Source organism: Podarcis tiliguerta, assembly GCF_965153285.1.
Source record: "Podarcis tiliguerta genome assembly, chromosome: 3".
NCBI lineage: Eukaryota > Metazoa > Chordata > Lepidosauria > Squamata > Lacertidae > Podarcis > Podarcis tiliguerta.
Window position 1 is genome coordinate 86597920 of NC_139536.1, and position 18605 is coordinate 86616524.

General features: G+C 42.7%; 1 protein-coding gene across 46 annotated transcripts in view; it reads left to right on the forward strand.

The window, feature by feature from the left end:
- DST (dystonin) overlaps positions 1–18605 on the forward strand; it is a 315621-nt gene that overhangs the window by 122080 nt on the left and 174936 nt on the right. For 44 of the 46 annotated variants that reach the window (XM_083431241.1, XM_083431260.1, XM_083431249.1 and 41 more), the window contains one exon: positions 5579–5745. In XM_083431241.1, coding sequence (XP_083287367.1) covers positions 5579–5745 — 167 coding nt within the window. Of the gene's footprint in view, positions 1–5578; positions 5746–14437; positions 14535–18605 lie in introns of those variants that run through there. The other 2 variants (XM_083431263.1, XM_083431273.1) reach the window with 1 other exon arrangement.

The following is an 18605-nucleotide window of genomic DNA, read 5'->3' on the forward strand; positions in this document are numbered from 1 at the left end:
TTGGATTTTTGATCCATGATCCATTCCCCACTCCTCCAAATTTCACTTGGATATCAATTTCTCCCTTGCTCATACTGTATAACTTTTCCTTTACCAAGATCATGGATCTCTCCCCACCCCCCAGCTTGCCCCCTTTTCCCCCTTGACACTTTTCATTTTCAGCTCCTTTTCTCCTCCTTCCCTAACTCTGGTTCCTTCATTTCTCTTACACCTTCATCCTTAGATCCTGGCACCTTAGCCCACTGCTGGTGCTGTCCTCTTTTTTGAATCCACCTTGCCCTTGGCAAGAGCCACTCACGCGGTGGGGTGGAACCACAGCAATAGCCTCCCGAATGTGGTGTTGCTGCCACATACTGGGGGGGGGGGGGCGACGACAAGATGGCAGTGAGTTTGGGAATGTGTGGACACACTGGTGGAGCTCATGGCTTTTGGGCCTCCTGACTCAGTTCCACTGTTTGCTCCCATTCAGCTTTCTGAAGCTCTGATTCTTTCTTGGCTGAAAGCTCATGGACCCACTTATCTTGCTGGGTGTTCCCGCTCTTTGAAAAGGCTTTTGTCTTATTATTTTTGTAGGAGAGCTGATCTTAGCAAACATGATCTTGCTTTATTTATTTATTAAATAGAAGAACTGCTCAATTTGCAGCTGTCCCGAGTCCTCTGATATAGAAAACACTACCTCTTAGTCCCAGGCATTTGTGACTGGGCCATAATACCGTAATTCAGTGGTCTGGTTCACACATAAGCTGTGATTTGTTTAGCAAATCTTAAATTATTCCAAGTAGTCCCACAGATGATTACGCAAGCCATGGCTTGTTTCTCTGAAGTTTGTTTAGTTCCCCAGCTCCTTTTGTCTCATGCCTTTGTAGTTTGCTGAGTGTTCGGTACCATAGTGAAGAAAGGGTGCTGGGTTTGCATGTAACACCAAGCCATAGTTAAAACAACCCAAGGATAATAAGCCAGCAGCAAACCATGGCTTCAAATCATGGTTTGTTGGCAGTAAACAAGCCATAGTTAAGCCAGTGGGAAAAGTTTATACATAACACTAAGCCATGGTTTAATAAGCTATAGTTTAGTTAGCCATGGCTTAGTATTGTGTGTGAAGTGGCAAGGGGAATGCATTGTGTACAGTGGTACCTCTAGTTACGAATTTAATTCATTCCGGAGGTCCGTTCTTAACCCGAAACTGTTCTTAACTAGAGGTGTGCTTTTGCTAATGGTGCCTCTTGCTGCCGCTGCGCCGCCGGCACACGATTTCCGTTCTCATCCTGAGGCAAAGTTCTCGACTCGAGGTAACTCTTCCAGGTTAGCGGAGTTTGTAACCTGAAGCGTTTGTAACCTGAGGCGTTTGTAACTTGAGGTACCACTGTACATTGATCAGAAGCATGCAGAGCTTCACCAGGCATGAACCATTAGCACTGTCAGTTGGAGCTGAACCCTGGCTCAAATTCTAGCTAAGGTTTGCAGTAGCAACCAGTGCCTCTTTTATAACATTCAGGTTGGCTCTCGTACATTTATTGCCTGGCTTAACCTATATTCAGACTATCTCTGAGTGATTGTACAATCACGTCAGCTTCTGTTATCAGCAAACACAGCACTTTATTGCACATGAGGAAAGGGTGTCTCTGTTTGCCCTCCTGCCTCAGAATACATAATCCAGGGCAGAGTATAAAATTGGCTGATTATTGCTATTGATATAAGGTGTAAGATGTGGCACTTCTGAAGAGAGTCCTTCACGCAAACCTTTGGGTTGTATGCGCTAGCCTCATGATCACAAATAGAGTCACATGCACTCTAGATTTCCATGTGAAAAGTCTGATTACTTGAAGTAGCTTATAAGGCTTTATACTATTACAGACAAGCTGGTTTCCTTTTCAATTTGCTGTCAGGCCAAGCTGCTGAGTACGTTAGGCCTCTGGTTATCTGAATGAATAAAGAATGAGGCAAAAAAAGAAAGGAAAAAGGATCACACCAACAGCAGAATTAATTTACAATTTTATTATTACTTTTGAATTTAAGGCGTTGGAGAGGGGAGGGATTTAGCTCAGGCAGTACTATTCATCAGACCAAAAGTAGGGACTTTTTTTTTTAAAAAAAAAACACGGTTATAGTATGACTAACCAATGTCTGTTAAATACTTGGTGAACAGATTTGCTTCCCTCTTTTTCCTTCCACTGTGAATTTTGTTCTGGTGTCAGGGATCAGAAAGGAATGAAAAAATACATGCCCAATTTTTCTCTTCTCCACATACCTCCAAGCTTGGCCTGGAGCTGCAGGACTAGAGCAAAGAAATAAGATGGAAGAGGGAAAGGGTCATGGCTTCCCTCAACCTGGTGTAGTGTGGGTCTTCCCCCATTTTGCATCTGCTCTGTTGCCTCGCTGAGGTAGAAAACCTGTGTCTGGCTGTTTGGGCTTCACAGGGTTACATGTTTCTTTGTCCAGCAAGAAGAGAAAAGAAATTCTCAGGTGTCAGGAAAAAGACTGGGGTAGAAATGTTTCCCCGGAGGTCTATGTGTAGAAAAGGGTGTGGGTGTGGGTGTGCAACCCAGAAGCAGGTTTCCTCAGGATTTTTAGGGCTCACTTCACTGTCTGAGGATTGGGCCCTCCTGCCAACTCTCAAAAGTGGACACGGATTTGCATAACATGCCCGTGTGCTTTGTGTCATATGCAAATCCGTGTCCACTTTTGCAGGCTAAGGGCCCATTAATAAATCTGTAGCCACACAGGTAATTAAATGTTTCACTTTTGGTTTCAAGGGAAATAACATGTTCATTGAAGAGCTCCTGATCCTGCAGCACGATCCTATGCATATTTATTTACTCAGAGGTTAAATTCCTCTGTGTTCAATAGGGATGGCTCCTGGATCAGTGTATATAGGATTGCAGCCCTAAAGCTTGAGAAATATGATTTTGCTGTATACTTTTTGGTTCTTTTCAGTAATCTTCTCACTTCAATTCTATATAAAGAGAATGAACTTATGCTGATTACTGAATCTCTATGTGATAATTACTTATTAGTGAGTTGCAAGGGATTACCTGCTTTAAAGCTATGAATAGCAATTATTGGTTTTAATGAGTTAACAATAGTTATTTTGTTTTTCTAAATGTAGTGACTTGCATCTAGCTTTTGAAATTATCATTTTTATCTTAAATGTGTCCATTAATATAAACAAGTAATTATTTGAATTTTGGTTTTCTGATCCTGAAAGTTTCTAACACAGCATTTCCAATTCATGATATTTCATTATTCACACCACTCCCTGTCTTCCACTTTCATTTGAGCTGCATTATAAGGTTGTCAGACAGACAGACTCAGGCAATGCTCCTAGGCACTCTGTAGCATCTCAAGCTGCACTGAGTGATAAGTTGTTCAGACAAATTGCTGAGGAGCCAGGCTAGAGACAACAGCTATAATTTGAGGCCAGGTGGGAGCTTATCGATGCCTCATGTCATCTGATCCCGCTCGCCATCTGCAGAGGTGGCACTTTAGGGAAGCAGAGATTAGGCTGGCAGTTTTCCTCTGCCTGCAAAGTGCCTTGATGGTGTTAGGGAATAAAATGTCTGAGCCTGCCTTCATTGTCGCCCAGTCTGAGACCCCAACACCACACAGAATTTCTGGTGGGCCATTTACATTTATCCGATTTTCTTCTCAATATGTTGCTAACACTGTGGAGATAGGAGCTGAAGGAAGGTTGGGGCTCTAGAGTTGTCAGATAAAAAAAATGCCCCTTAGTTTTTTCCTTAAGCCAGGATTTTATTTTATTTTTAAGTCATTTCCTTGACCATATCAATACTTCTGCAAATGGTGTTTTGCGATATGTAGGTATATAAGTGAGAACAATTGTAACTCACATACTCATTTCAGATCTTCAGCTGAGCTGAAAACAAGAGCGTTTAGCAACTGCAGTTTAAAATAGGACTTTGTTCTTGGTTTTGTATCCTAGCTGGTACATGCCATTTGCATGAGTCATCATGGATATAACTGACACTTGGAGATTGTTCTGCTGCCTGCAAATAGTCACTTATGGGAAATGGGATCTGAAGTGCTGTTTCCGATATACACAGTTGTTGAAACTGTGGGCTAAAGGTCTAGAGTCCACTTGGAATCTCCTGTGCTGTAAAAATTACTCTGCACTTCCTTCCATGCTTGAAATAGTCCATAACATTTTAAGTGGGGTGCAGGGGAGGGAAGCATAATTTAAAGAAAATAAAGAAAAATTAACAGAAGAAAATTTAGGGTGATTCTCCTCCCCACCAAAATGCACACCTGGCCCTTCTGGTTGACACCAACATTTTAATAAACTCTCCGAAATAACATGGTGCATGTTTTATTTGCTGTGTATGATGGGTCTGGATATTTTGTCATGCATAGAAACTGAGACGACTAGGAAAGATACTTGGCATAATTGCCCTTAAATGTACCAGAACAAAGTAGCTTCTTAAGGGAGAGAGATCATGTCGACACGCCTCTAATTTGGGGAGTTGGGATTGATGTTTCAGTTTCCAGTGGTTCACGTGGCTGACAGGGCCAGGCATGAGACCAGCATAGGCTTTGCAGTCTGCATAGCTGTCTTCCTTTGAATGGGGCCTTGCTAGGAGTGTGAAAAACTGGCTTCCAGACCTACAGCCAGGTCCAAATGTGCTGTTCCTGACAGTTCTTCTGTGTACTGTGCACTTCAAAATACAATTTGTGAGGGGAAGCAGGGAGTGGGGGAAGGCATTTCTCATGAACAAACAGCCATCTAATTTAAATTTTCTATGCATTTGTAAAGACGACGCATCAGATAGAAGGTGCTTATGCTACCCCCCCCCACCTGTTGGCCTTCCACTTAGTGAAATACTTTGATGTGCTTTCATTTTCAAACAAGCAATCCCCATGTGCATTATTTGCACTCAGCTGTGCATCTGAGTATCACTGGTTCCAGAGTTCCAGCCATCTAGAAATAAATGGGATTTTTCCAGCTGCCCTCTGAAGGTTCAGTGAAAACCTTGATGGTTGCACTGGCCGATTCTAGTTTCTTAAACAGAAGACTTCAAGAAAATTGCTACCTAAGCTTGATCAGCCATTTCCTTTCCCCTTATTGATTAAGTTGTCACTATTTCTACTCCCATTGCCTCATACAGGATCCCTTGCTTAGTGCGTCCCTTGTTATCTTCTTCAGTTGGCCATCCATTGTTTGCTATTATGCTCTGTTTCGTTTCTCTCCATTGCCCTCTTTTAAATTTAGGATCCTTGGAGAAGGATTTTATTGTGCCCCCCACCACTCTGTAATGTCCTGTACTTCCTGTGTGGAGGCGTCAGACTCGGCTCCGTGCACTCGTGATGGAAGAGGCCACCCAGGGACATGCTTGAATTAGTGGAGCTGGGATTCATGCCAAGTTATCCGTGCCACTTTGGGACTTTGCCCAAAAGAGCCAGGGCTGTGATTAAGCTCCCTACCCCCCACCCCACCCCATAATAATGATGGACCATAATGAGATGGGGTGGGGGAGGGTTTGAGGCGCTACTGATATTTGATGACATTCTTAATAGTGATCTTAATCTATTTTAATTTGGCTGTTTTTATTTTATTTTGATACAGATTTCTGACATCCATGTTACTGGAGAGTCAGAGGACATGTCTGCTAAAGAGAGATTGCTCCTGTGGACACAGCAGACAACTGAGGGTTATGCTGGTATTCGTTGTGAAAATTTCACTACCTGCTGGCGAGATGGGAAATTATTTAATGCCATCATTCATAAATACAGGTAAGCACACACTTTGTAAAGAGTGCTTATGGAAATAACCTGAGTGAAAAATAAGACCGTATGTATTAAGGGCCCTATCTCTTACAATATGTGTCCTGTTGCTTTCTGTTGGTTGGATTCCTACAGTTTTTTGACTGCTTGCTTCAGAGCTGATTGGACGATGCTGTTCCTTCTAAACCAGGGATGGTCAGCTTCTTAAGCATTGAGAGGAGGCATACCTTAGGCTCAGACTGCCTGGGAAATCAGACTTCCTGGGCCTTGATATAGTTGTCCAAACTGCTGTCAAAAAGAGCACTCACGTAGCTTTATAATAGCCAAGGAATAGATACAAGATTTCGTTTCTGTAGGGACTGCAGGAAAACAACAACATAATATGGCATTGGGCACAGAAGTTTATTTCTCGAAAAACTCAGGTTTTACTTTTAAAACTTTCTGTCTGTAGTGGTTCTAGGGGTTGCTCGTGCGTAAGCCGGTGCAAACACCCGGCTGGGTTGCCTGAGTGAACCTTTTCTGTCCGGACAGCCACTCACCCGTGGCTGTCTCAATCGCTGGCAGAATCCGTCAGTGGGCGTTTCTTAAACTTCTTCCAGCAAAGAAGCTCTTTGACGCCTAGTCTTCTCCTACTCTCTCTGCGCGAAAGCCTTCTGCGCAAGGAGGGCATAGGCAGCGGGGGATCCCTACTCTCCCCGCTGGTCCCCGGCAAGGAGTCATGGGACCGCCTCGCCGCTTCCCCCATCTGCCCCCCTTCTCCACTGGTGCTACGCTGATTCTCTTCCCCAGAAGATGGGCTGCCTCTCCCAATCCCGGGACGCTCTCTGGAATCCCTCTGGATCTTGCTCTCTCCCTCCGGCACTGATGGCAGTTCCCTGACACTGTCCTTTGAAGATATGCTTGAAAATGCTTGTTAAATATCTGCTGAAATCTTGGAATCCAGAAAACAGACTGAGAGTATGGTCCATAGTTGGGTACAATGGGTCATATGTGCCCTGGAAAGTTTCTTGCTGCTCCTGATCTAGTAAAGCCAAGGCAAATTATGTGAAATGAAAAATCAATCATGAAGAGGAATTAAGCAATACGCTTTCTCTGATCAGAGATTTTGTTTTATTCAGCACAGAATTTGGGTTGCCTAGATGCGCCCTCTCTTTCTATATATATGAGAGAGACATGAATAACACACAGCTTATGGGAAAAGAACATTCCCTTGCAGCGCTGAACTTAGTTGCTGTTTCCTCATCAGATGACAGGATCTAACAGAGATCATGTTCCCAGAAGAGAGAAATTTTAAGATACCGGTAGCCTGCCCAGCATGAGGAACTGAATGAGTATGTTCTTTATGTTGCTATCATGTGTAGAAGGAGCAGGATAGGTTAAAGGTGTCAGCTTGTGTGGATGCCTATGTTACTTCCTGTCTGTCTCTTGTAAACACGGCAGTGGAACATAGTGGTTTGGAGAACTGCAAGACTTCCATACTCTGCTGCTCCAGAAACAGGACACTTAATTATAGATGGATTTGAACTACAGTGGTACCTCGGGTTACATATGCTTCAGGTTACATACGCTTCAGGTTACAGACTCCGCTAACCCAGAAATAGTGCTTCAGGTTAAGAACGTTGCTTCAGGATGAGAACAGAAATCGTGCTCCTGTGGCGCGGCAGCAGCAGGAGGCCCCATTAGCTAAAGTGGTGCTTCAGGTTAAGAACAGTTTCAGGTTAAGTATGGACCTCCGGAACGAATTAAGTACCGTATTTTTCGCCCTATAGGATGCACTTTTTCCCCTCCAAAAATGAAGGGGAAATGTGTGTGCATCCTATGGGGTGAATGCAGGCTTTCGCTGAAGCCTGGAGAGCGAGAGGCGTCGGTGCGCACCGACCCCTCTCGCTCTCCAGGCTTCAGGAAGCTATCCGCAAGCCTTGCAAGCCGGGTGGGAGTTCCCGCGGGCGCGCAAGGCTTGCGGGCAGCAGCCTGCAGCCCGAAGCACGGGGCACCCTCTGGAGGACGCCCCGTGCTTTGCGCAGCTGTCCGCAAGCCTTGCGTGCCCGGGGGGAGTTCCCGCGGGCTCGCAAGGCTTGTGGGCGGCAACCTGCAGCCTGTTCTGGGGGCTGGGGGGGGAAATATATATTTTTTATTCATTTCCCCACCCAAAAAACGAGGTGCGTCCTATGGGCCAGTGCGTCCTATAGGGCGAAAAATATGGTACTTAACCCAAGGTACCACTGTATAGAGTATGGAAAACAGCTACATTTGGGTTACATAAGTATTAAATGAAATATACGTTAGACCCAGCAATTTTGGAACTGGGTTGCCAACAATGGGAAGTCACCACGAGGAAAACAGTTGAGGTTGCTTGGGGATGTTTATGCATACTAGTATTCCAGTGTCTGTGTGGAGTTGTCCTGATCTTGAAAGATCTTTTGAGGTATGTAGCAGCCAATCAGAAATGGTGTTAGAACAGGGGTAGGCAACCTAAGGCTCGTGGGCTGGATTGCCAACAATGGGAAGTCACCACGAGGAAAACAGTTGAGGTTGCTTGGGGATGTTTATGCCTTCTCAATCCGGCCCAAGGATGGTCCGGGAATCAGCGTGTTTTTACATGAGTAGAATGTGTGCTTTTATTTAAAATGCATCTCCAGGTTATTTGTGGGGCATAGGAATTGGTTCATCATTTTTTTCAAAATATAGTCCGGCCCACCACATGGTCTGAGTAACGATGGACCAGCCCACGGCTGAAAAAGGTTGCTGATCCCTGTGTTAGAACCAGGGGAGTGAAGCAGGGAGAGTGATTGTACAATAAACTCTAGCTATACTTTGAGAGACTGAGAGAGGTGTCTTACCCTGTGTGACATGTGATGAACTACAAGTCCCCGAGTTCTGTAGTTCTTGGCTGGTTTTCCTTCATCAAAGGAGCTACAAGATGTGGCAGCCAACTGGAACAAGTGCCATAGTAGTTAGGGGCATTGAGCTCTATCTCTGGGATAGTGGGACACAGTGGTGCTGTTAGAATTTGCAGCCCTAGAATATCCATGTGTAAATGTGTTAGGCCTCTGGTTCCCAGAGTCCAACAGACAATAGGCTCCAGAGACAGATCTTTCAGCTCCTCCTTGTTTTCATGTATAATGCATTACTTAGCCTTTTTGGCGTGTTGGGGAGGAAGCTGCATGTAATAGACAGCAGCATTCCAAGTCAGTGAATCAGGGAGGTTTGCTTTGGGAGTGGAATTCAAAAAAGTAGTGTGAGAATGAGCGAAAAGGACAAAGACGGAGAGGCTTCTCAGTTGTTTATAGACGTACAAGTGTTTTTTATTGTTGTTTTTGTTGTTCACATGTTATAAGGATTATGGACTAATAAAATAATGGTTCTTTATTGTGTAATTCTTCGACAACATTGTACAACAAGAATTGTGTCTGCCTGTTCCATGTGTCTGAAGTAGAATATCTTTTTGGGGGTCTTCATGACACATGCTTCTCAAGAAGATCTGGGAGAGTGTTTGTTTTTTGTTGCTTTCTTTCCACTAACTGCACATAGGAATAAATAATCTGTATTTGCTTTCTAAGTGCTGTCTCCCTCTTGTGTTAGCTCATGCTCATTTCACCACCCCAGGTAACTGAGCAGTTGCCTTGTAATGGAGATTCATACAGCCATGCCTATAACCTACATTAAGGCAGGGCAAACACATCAGAAGGTGAGTGAGAAGGTCACAGTGAGAGACATAAACCAGCAAAGAGAGGGAAGAGATGGGGAGAGGCAAGGTTAAGGAGGGCACAATGCAAGCAAATGCATATTTAGACTTCATTTAAATTGTGCGTGGGCACTAAGGAGTCCTTGTGCAGCAGAGGTCACGATGTTTTGTGTACATTGCAAAGGTGCATACGTGAGACGTAACTATAAAAGGGTCCTTTGTCTTGTTCATTCAACATGCATTTCCCCACTTTATTTTCCTAGTGCTTACTCATTTCATACAACCTGGTGAATGCCAATAAATTGGATTATCTGGTAGCAGCCAGGAGGACAGAAACTTGGGGAGGAGGTGGGCACGGGAAAATTGCTCCTATAACAGAGACATTAGTGAAGAGCGCACCTGGACTATTGTGTACTGTTCTTGGCACAACATTATAGGAAGGATATTGAAAAGGTTGGAAATTATTACCCAGAAGGGCAAATAAATGGTAAAGATATTTACTGGCTGCATCTCTGAACAGATGCTAGGATAGGTTTACGATTACATTAGAAAAGGAATGTTCAGAGACCAATTCAGGGCCTTTTGAAAGTGCTGGGAAGGCTTCCTTTGACTTGAATGGGCTATTTAAAAGCTTTAGCGGTATGGGGAGGTGTGGAACAGTAGCCCTCCCTGCAAAGAACAGGAAGAGAAGCCAACAAAAGGCCACATGCAGAAGCAGAAATTTAGCCCTGCAGATGATTTCATGCAGCAGACACAGCCATGTGAGCTGCCAGATGTTTACAAATGTGGCAGAAGAACAGGAAAAGAATTCTAGGTGGGGAAAGTTTTCAAAAGTCTGAACCCTCCTTCAAGGCAAACCAGTCATACGCAGCGGAGCTTTGCTTTGGAACTTCTGTTTCATGCCAGGCTGCAGGACAAATGCTGGCACACGCCGTACCGTAGTGATGTTAAAACATGTTGCGGGCGATCAGGATCTAACTTGAGTACATTCCTTGAGGATAGGAGAAGCGGTGATGCCAACATCTGCTGCAACTTGTTGGCTGCCCCCAGCTACAAATCAGAAAGAAACAAAACATTACTAAGTGTCAAGCCTTGGATTGCTATGAGATACGTTTGAAAGGAAGACAAAAGATTTTTTTATTTTATTTTTTTGCAATTGCTAGTTTCTGCTTGCCATTTTCTAAAGAATAGCTTACCATTGCCTTATCTCTTGAAGGGAAAATAAAAGCTCTACTAAGAGGGGGGAGAAGGAAGGAATGTGGTAAGCCTCATTTTATTGAATAGAGACGTTTTGTGAGGACCCTACATGTCTTGGCTACAATGGAGCCCTCAATACTAAGGATTTTCAGACTGAGAAAGGGAACTAAGCTTTCAGGTTGAGTCAAATGTCTTTAATTTACTATACAGGCATACTTTTTCATAGTGGATCTTAACACTAAGTTGCTTTATATATTTACACTTAAAAAAATGGAGCATAAGCCAGCAATTGCTACGCATGTTTAACTTTGGTTGGATCATGCCACATTTCAGAATGCTAAGGTGTCTGCAACTTTATTGTGCAGGCCGTTTCATTCTAATGTTTCTTAGGCTTAAGCACAAGCAAAATATTATATTAGGGTGGCCTGTGCCATGCCTCTGATTCTTTCAGATCTTATTAAGCTAGGTTCATTTAGTACTTTGAAGAGCGATTAGGGTGCATTGCCTTGCCAAAGTGGCAGCTCTTTCCTTCTGGTGCTGCATTGTGGAATTTTGGGAAGATGCCCACTACCCTTTAGATGGAGAACATTTTGAGACATCCCCTTTTCTTAAAGTGCAGTAGCTGTATAGCTCAAATACCTGTTGAAAGTTGTTGTTTTTTCCATTTTTTTTTTGATTTTCCAAAATTTTTTTAGCAAACATAAATCTCAACCATATTTAAACCAAATTTAGTAACATTGTTAAATGACTTCGTCATATCCCCCTGGTTGCATTTCAGTTGATATCATTCTAACGGTTTTCCAAAACCAATATTCTTATAAAATTAACTTAATCACTTAAGATCTTTCTTTCTTTCAAATTCCGCATTAAACATATTAGTTCATCATATTACCTATTTCAGTCCTAAGCCTATCTGTTTTTTGTAAACATCTCCAATTAATTTAACTTAACATATTTAACTAAATAGTCTTTAAATTTCGTCCATTCTTCCTGGTACTCCTCCTCCTTCTGGTCGTGGACTCTTCCGGTCAGATCGGCCAGCTCCGAAAAATCCATCATTTTCATCTGCCAATACCTGTTGGAAGTTATTTATTAATTTTACTTGTCCACTAATGTTAATTTATTCATTCTTCCCTAGCTGGGGACAAGGCTTAGAAGGAATAAATCCTGGTGGTTACATTCCTTCAGTTCCAGTGTTACTTTAAAAAAAAAAAAAAAGTTCATTTAGCTCTTTGATTACATGACTCCCTTTTTCTTAGCATGGGAAAGCTGTGTTATTTCCTTTTCAAGGCAGTCATTGCCTAATTGTCCAAGTGGTTTTTGAACTTCACAGTGATAAGATACTGTGCCCATCAGTGCAAAAGTTTGGATTTGAAGAGTGCTGAGATTTCTTTACTACCACCTTAAGCAAACTTACTTTGTCACCATCTTCCATCCCTTATGTTGCTGTATGTGTGAACAGTTGGTGAGAGATCTAAACTGGGGGTTAGAATTTTGAGAGCACTTTGTTGATAAGATTTTTCATTATTTATTTACTTACTCTGAGTAAATACACCCTGCCAATCAATCAAATGATTCTCAATGTGACTTATAGTACAAACAGCAGGTTGTAATAATACAAAAACAAACAAAGCCAAAACTGTTTCTTTACACACATACAGAGAGAGCGAGAGCACGCAGCAGCAGCAGCAGTCCTTAGTCCTTTGGCCCATATAGCTTTGCTAGAGCATGGCCTTCCTTTGGTTCTGCAGCCTCAGAGCAACAGGCAGGGAGGGAGAAGCTGCTCCTTTCTCTGCCGGATGGATGGGGCCAGGTTGGCCTTGCACTTGCTGCAGTGTTATTTCTACAAGGCATGGGATGCAGCCTCCCAGTGGCCCTTAGTTTCCAAGCAGGTAGTAGAGGCTGGAATGTGCTTCCCGTTCAACTCTGCTTCCAAGGCAACGTGGATGGATTATATGGATGGAATTCTACATCACGCTCTTCCAGTTATTCTCTCTGAGCAAGCATTTGAGCTTGCCAAATGGAACATTCCCCTCTCTTCTCTCCCCTTGTGTTTTTCTAGGGATTATTCTGCCTCCACCGCGCACGCCCCCGCCAATTTGGGGGGAGAGGAGGGGGAAAGCCCCATTGTTCAAGTGGAAGTCCTTGCACAGGGCTTCTGTTGATGGGGCTCATTACATAAAAATATTTTCTTCAGAAAGGATTAGCTGGATCTTTCCCGTTGTGTTTAGTGAACGTGAAGATATGAAGGAGAAAGTCCTTCTGCTAGATCAGGGGTCGGCAAGGCTTACTGGGTATAGGCGGATCACTCCTGCGGAGATCCTCTGTGGGCCGGGCTGGCGCAGTGTGACACCGGAAATCGCATCTGCGACACCAAAAATCGCTTCTGCGCCTGCCCAGATGCCAGAAATTGCTCCTGCGCAGAAGCGATTTTTGGCGTCTGGGCATACACAGAAGCAATTTCCGGCGCCGCGAAAGAGAGTCCCCACGCCGTGCCGGTTTAGTGCAGCACGCAGGGACTCACCAAGCAGACGGCTTGGTTCGGAGGCGGCTCGGGGGACAGTTAAACAGCCTCTGTGGGCCGCAGGTTGGGGACCCCTGTGCAAGATAGAGGAAGAAGCCACCACTGCTGTGAAATAATAGCTAGGAGTGTGAAGGGTCTGAAATTTCTTCTGTTCAGATCTTCTTGTTTATCAGTAGGCTAGCTGACTTCAGGCAGGGCAAAGTTTGCTCAGCTCCACCCACAACTCCAGTCTGCAATATTGCAATGATCAAGCAGGCCTAACTTACATTTAATGTTTGAAGGGTTACTGAGGAAATATATGCAGTTGGCTTTGAACAATTGAAATGCACTCTTATTTTCTCATGAATGAGGTATAGTCACTAATGAGGCTGAAGGTGGGTTGTGTAAGTGAGGTAATATGTCAAAATGCAAAGGTGCACACCAAATTGAGCTAAGCTTGCATCTAAAGCATTTAATATGTCATCCTGACTTTTGCATAATTTATTTCATTTTAGACTGAATATGGTCTAATGGAATCACAACAGTTTCTGTAAGTGAAGCCTCTTCACTGAGAAGGTGTGACAGGCGTTGTCTAAATCAGAAATATTTCCATTCCTTCTTTGGTCACGTGCATTATTTTTAATGAGCAGCGCATGTCCTGGCATGGTCTTTGATGGCTTTTAGCAATTCCCTCGTGCAGAGAAATGTATGGCTGTCTCACGCACCTGTCCATTATTATCCTTTATGAGTATGGAGGCTAGGAATTTTTCATATGTGCATGCGTTACCTAATTACAGCAATTAAAAAAACAAACAAGATTATACTTGGGTGTTCACTTAATTTTACACTTCTAGCCCTGGCTCCTCTGCTGATAGATAGTAATACTCACAGAATATGAGACCTACCTTTATGTGGACTAAGAAATATTACCATACCATTTCTTTTTGCTTCAGTCAAAGATTAATCACACAGCATTCTAAGCACAGCATTAAACCTGCTTCTCGGGAGATTAAAACTGTTTTGGCTAATTGCCTGTCCCGAAAACGCTTGTGCATATTTACTGCTTAAAGGCAGCTTCTTCTTCTTTTTAACTGAATAGCATCAGTCATGCATTGTTGCTCATGTGTTTATTGTACCAATTCCTTGGATCTAACTGTTGGCAAGCAAATGTGAGGCCAATTCATATGGCTGTATGAATTGGCCTTTATTTTTGCCTGCTTGGTAGTCATGCCCAAGTGCTGGATAAGGTTATTATGTCATCATAATCACCCTGATCAGGTATCATAACCCCATGGTTACAACTAGAGTTGTTGTATACATTTGGTTTGAAAAATACTGTGGGGCCAGGAGGTGGAGCAGAGTATAACCTAGAGAAGTCTAGCAGTTTGGGGTAGAGAAGATGGAATCGCGAAGGTACGTTGTAGAGCATTTTCTGGGTGAATCTGGCAAGTGATAGGATTGAGTCTGACAGAATCTAGGGCAGGTATGGGGAATATGTGGCAATCCAGTTGTTGTACTCCCAAATCCCACTGCCGCCCCCCCCCCCCAGCATGGCCAGTGTTCAAGGATTACAGGAATATTATACAACAGCATCTAGAGGGCCACAGGTTCCCCAAATCCAATCTTGAGTTTACTCGCTTTTCAAGAATTAATTAACAGTGACCTGCAGCAGCATAATTTTACTGTTAAGGCGGTTTGTTATGCCCCTTAAACGCTCCATTTAAGCAATTAAGACATACTTTGTGGGGTGCACTGTTTTGAAGTGCTGCTTCTGAATATTCTGGACTATATGCCTGCAAATCTGTGATGGTGAAACTTTAGTTCAGAGCTTTCTAAACTTTTCATGTTGGTGTTGCACTTTTTAGACATGCATCACTTTGCGAAATGGTAATTCAGTTTTACTAGCAAACCGGAGGCTAAACTAACCCCTTATAATATATATGGACACACGTCGCGTGACACACCTACACACCACAGCCAACACAATAACGTGTCGTGACTCACAGTTTGGAAAGCTCTGCTTTAATGGAAGTTATAAGAAGATAAGAGGAGACATAGCAGCACCATCCTGCTTCCTACAGTGGCCAACAAAACACACCTGGGAGGGTCAGAGCATAGCTTGAAGACAATGACCTCTGTTGCTCACCAGCAACTGGTTTTCTGTAGTCCACTGCCTAAGAACTTGGGAGTTCCATATAGCCATCGTGGCTAGCATCTCATTCAAAAACCATCTAAGCTTGTGGCCAGTACCACGTATTGGTAAATTCAATACATCAGATATGTCTTGTGTGAAGAATTACTTTATTTTTTTCCCCATCCTACAATTGCTGCCCATAAGTTTCATTTGTTGAAGTGGCAGAAAAACTTATTTCTATATGGTTGTATGAATTATCCCCCCCTTTTGGTCTGATGATTGTCACGTCCAAGCATCCACCAAGTGTGAGATGAGGTCATAATCACCCTGCCCAGGTACCATAACCCCATAGGCACAACTAGGGTTGTTAACCAAAAAATAGTTTGATAGCAGCAGGTGGAACCAGGGCAGAACCTGAAGAGGTTTAGCTTTGAGGTAGAAACAGAATGGAATCGGTAAGGTAAAGTGTACAGCCAAGTCTGGGTGGAATCATTGTCTGGTTATGAGGCTGATGGTTTTTTCTAGCAGCTAGTACAGGTTACCTGGTAGAAAATAATGGTCAGAGCAATAAAATACCAGCTGGTTTGCAAACCCAGTCGCAACCCTAATTTAAACAGGTTGGGTTGCTTGAGAATATTCTGGGGTTATATGCCAGCAAATCTGTGATGGTCAAACTCTGCAAACATCCCCAGCTTTTTTCTGCTGTGGTTGTCCTGTGTTTGCTGTGAATTTGTCCTTAGATTTGTGATCCAGCAGTTAATCTATTGTAATTATCCCTTATTTTTGATGTGAATTTGGGTTTGTATATGCACAGAACATGTACCTTTCTTTCTGAACAACTCCCTCTTACAGTGCTTTATTGTAAGTGGCTTATTAAATTTGAGGGAGTTTAGAAGTAGCACCCAGGTTTGGGAGAAGCTGCACTTCAGGGTGGGGGAATGAAAAACATGAGAATTTCCTAGCGTGGTTTGCACATCATAATAAGTCAAACCACAGTTTACCGGAACTGTGCAAAAATAGGTTACTCCTGGAGAAGAACTTGCAGTTGCATTGCTTTTCCTTTTAGCTTGGTGTAGCACAGCAGCTGAGGCATGTTTTCCGATCCCAGACAAGAGTTAAGCTTTTCTCTTCCTTAACCACAAGACCAGAAGAAACATGTTATATATTTATAGAAACAGGGCCTTAGGTTTGCTTGCTTATGTGCATAAGAAATTTTGTGCATCCTTTGTACAGCAACCTCTAGCTTGGTTCTGCCGCAAGACCATAGTTTTATTTTATTCTTAGATGTGTTGCAGTTTTTACAGCCTTTCCCCCCTCCTTTGTAGCACATTCTAAGCAAAATCTTGTAAGAACAAAATATATTTAGGCAGCACCACTGATTTGTGCAGCTCTGTTCTCTGTCTTAAAGTTGCATTATATCCTCTGTTTTTGTGCCTGGATCTTCTATAGCTCTTGCATACAAACTTCTGTGCATTGAAATGTTGTTGGCCAGTTTCATTTCCATCCCCTTCTGCTCCATTAGATTCCACTACGGAAGGCCTCCCAAACATCAGGGGTGGCTTTTTGGAGTGGGGAGAACAAGGGTGATTATGGAAAGCAGCCTAAAAAAACTCGGAGAATATCTGAAAGAGTTTTCTGTGCTGCCCATCATAATTAAATTAATTAACACATTATCTCCATATTGTTTAGAGGTCTGACAGAAGAAGGTCCTTTTCAGAAGTAAAAATGAAAAAAAAAAAGCACACCATGTACTTGGAAAGTGAGCGGTTTATTTTGGGTGTGGCACATGTAGTGCTGGGAATTTTTCAAATGAATTATTCCCTCTCTTTCTGAGTTATTCGAGTGTTTCCTTCGGTGGCAAATACCCAGCTTCTCTGAAATCCCTTCCATAGAATGACTCACAGTGTTATGACTAAAGGCTGGGTCATTTATCCCTTGAGGCACACTGTTGAGTATAATATTCCTATTGTATGCATGATGTCACAATTTGAAAGATTTTAGAATTTGCACAAGGTAGCATTTTTCTGTGAATGTTGAACATGGGGATATATATACATACACATACGTACTCAGGCTTGGTGCAGACATAGTGCCAGTGCCATTCATCTTTAAAGTCACAGTTATCCTTGTCCCGTAGCTTGTATGCCAGTTCTGCATAGTCCATCAATTTTTCTTGCCATGATTCTTTAGTTGGGGTTTCTTCCATCTTTGTGCTATTAAAACTCTTGCGGCCGTTGTCGTGTACATGAAGATGTTTTTGAGCTTTTTTGGCAGATCTTTCCCTACAATCCCTAACAGAAATGCTTCAGGTTATTAACATTTTTGAGAATTGCTTTAACCAACTTTTACTTTTACATGGTGCAGCATTGCATATACACCTCTGGTGTATATGCAATGCTGCACCATGAGTAAGAAATATTAGTTTGAAATCGGTGACACAAGTACTTACAGTACCTTTGCAGTTAACAGCATTATTTTGTTGTGAAGAAAATCCAATCTTGCCCCCTCTTGGATGAAAACTTTGTTAGCTGCCCGTTTTCAGCCAGATAATCGTTGCTTCTGTTTTGTTGTTTTTTCTTTTCCCATGAACAGGCAAGGCTTGCATAACAACTTGCCCTTTCTTGTCCTGAAAAGTCAGCAGCTGAACAGGCATCATTTTGTGTTTTTCATCTCACGTTTTGCTTCATTACTATCGGCATGTGTGAAATGTCGTGGATTTCAGCAAAATGAAAACAGCAGGCATCTGCTTTCAGTTATAAATGTTGTTTTTCCAATTCACTTAGTATATGCTATGATGTGAAATCATCCTTAATCTTTCCTCTGCGTTACTGTGACATAAAATATTAGTGCTTTTCAAGTTCACTCTTCTAACAATTCTTTGTAGTTCTTTATGTGCATTTTAAATCTGTAGAAAACATTATTGTTTTTCCTTTTCAGTTGAAGGAATTAATTTCACTTTAAATTCAAATGGGTGAGAGGGCTCTGTCGCAATAACTTTAGACTGAAGTCATGGGGAATAGCTTATTGATATTAAAGTCCTGAGTTTTTGTTGCATCTTTTGCTTGAGATCCCTCTTCTGTTTTAAGGAATTGGAATAGGTCTTCTACACAAAGGGAAACTTGCCGAAACGTGAACCCAAAATTGGGGAGCGAAATAAATTCAGGTTTACTCTGTGATTTCAATGGTCCCTAGAATTTGTATCTCATTAATTCTGTCAGCAGGGAAATGAATAAGTCCCTGAAATTACCCCTGGTTACTTACCTCTTTTTATGTTCCCTTCTCTTTCTTAACAGATCTCTGGTTTTTCCCATTCTATTGTTTTCCTCTATTTCTTTGCATTGCTCGTTTAA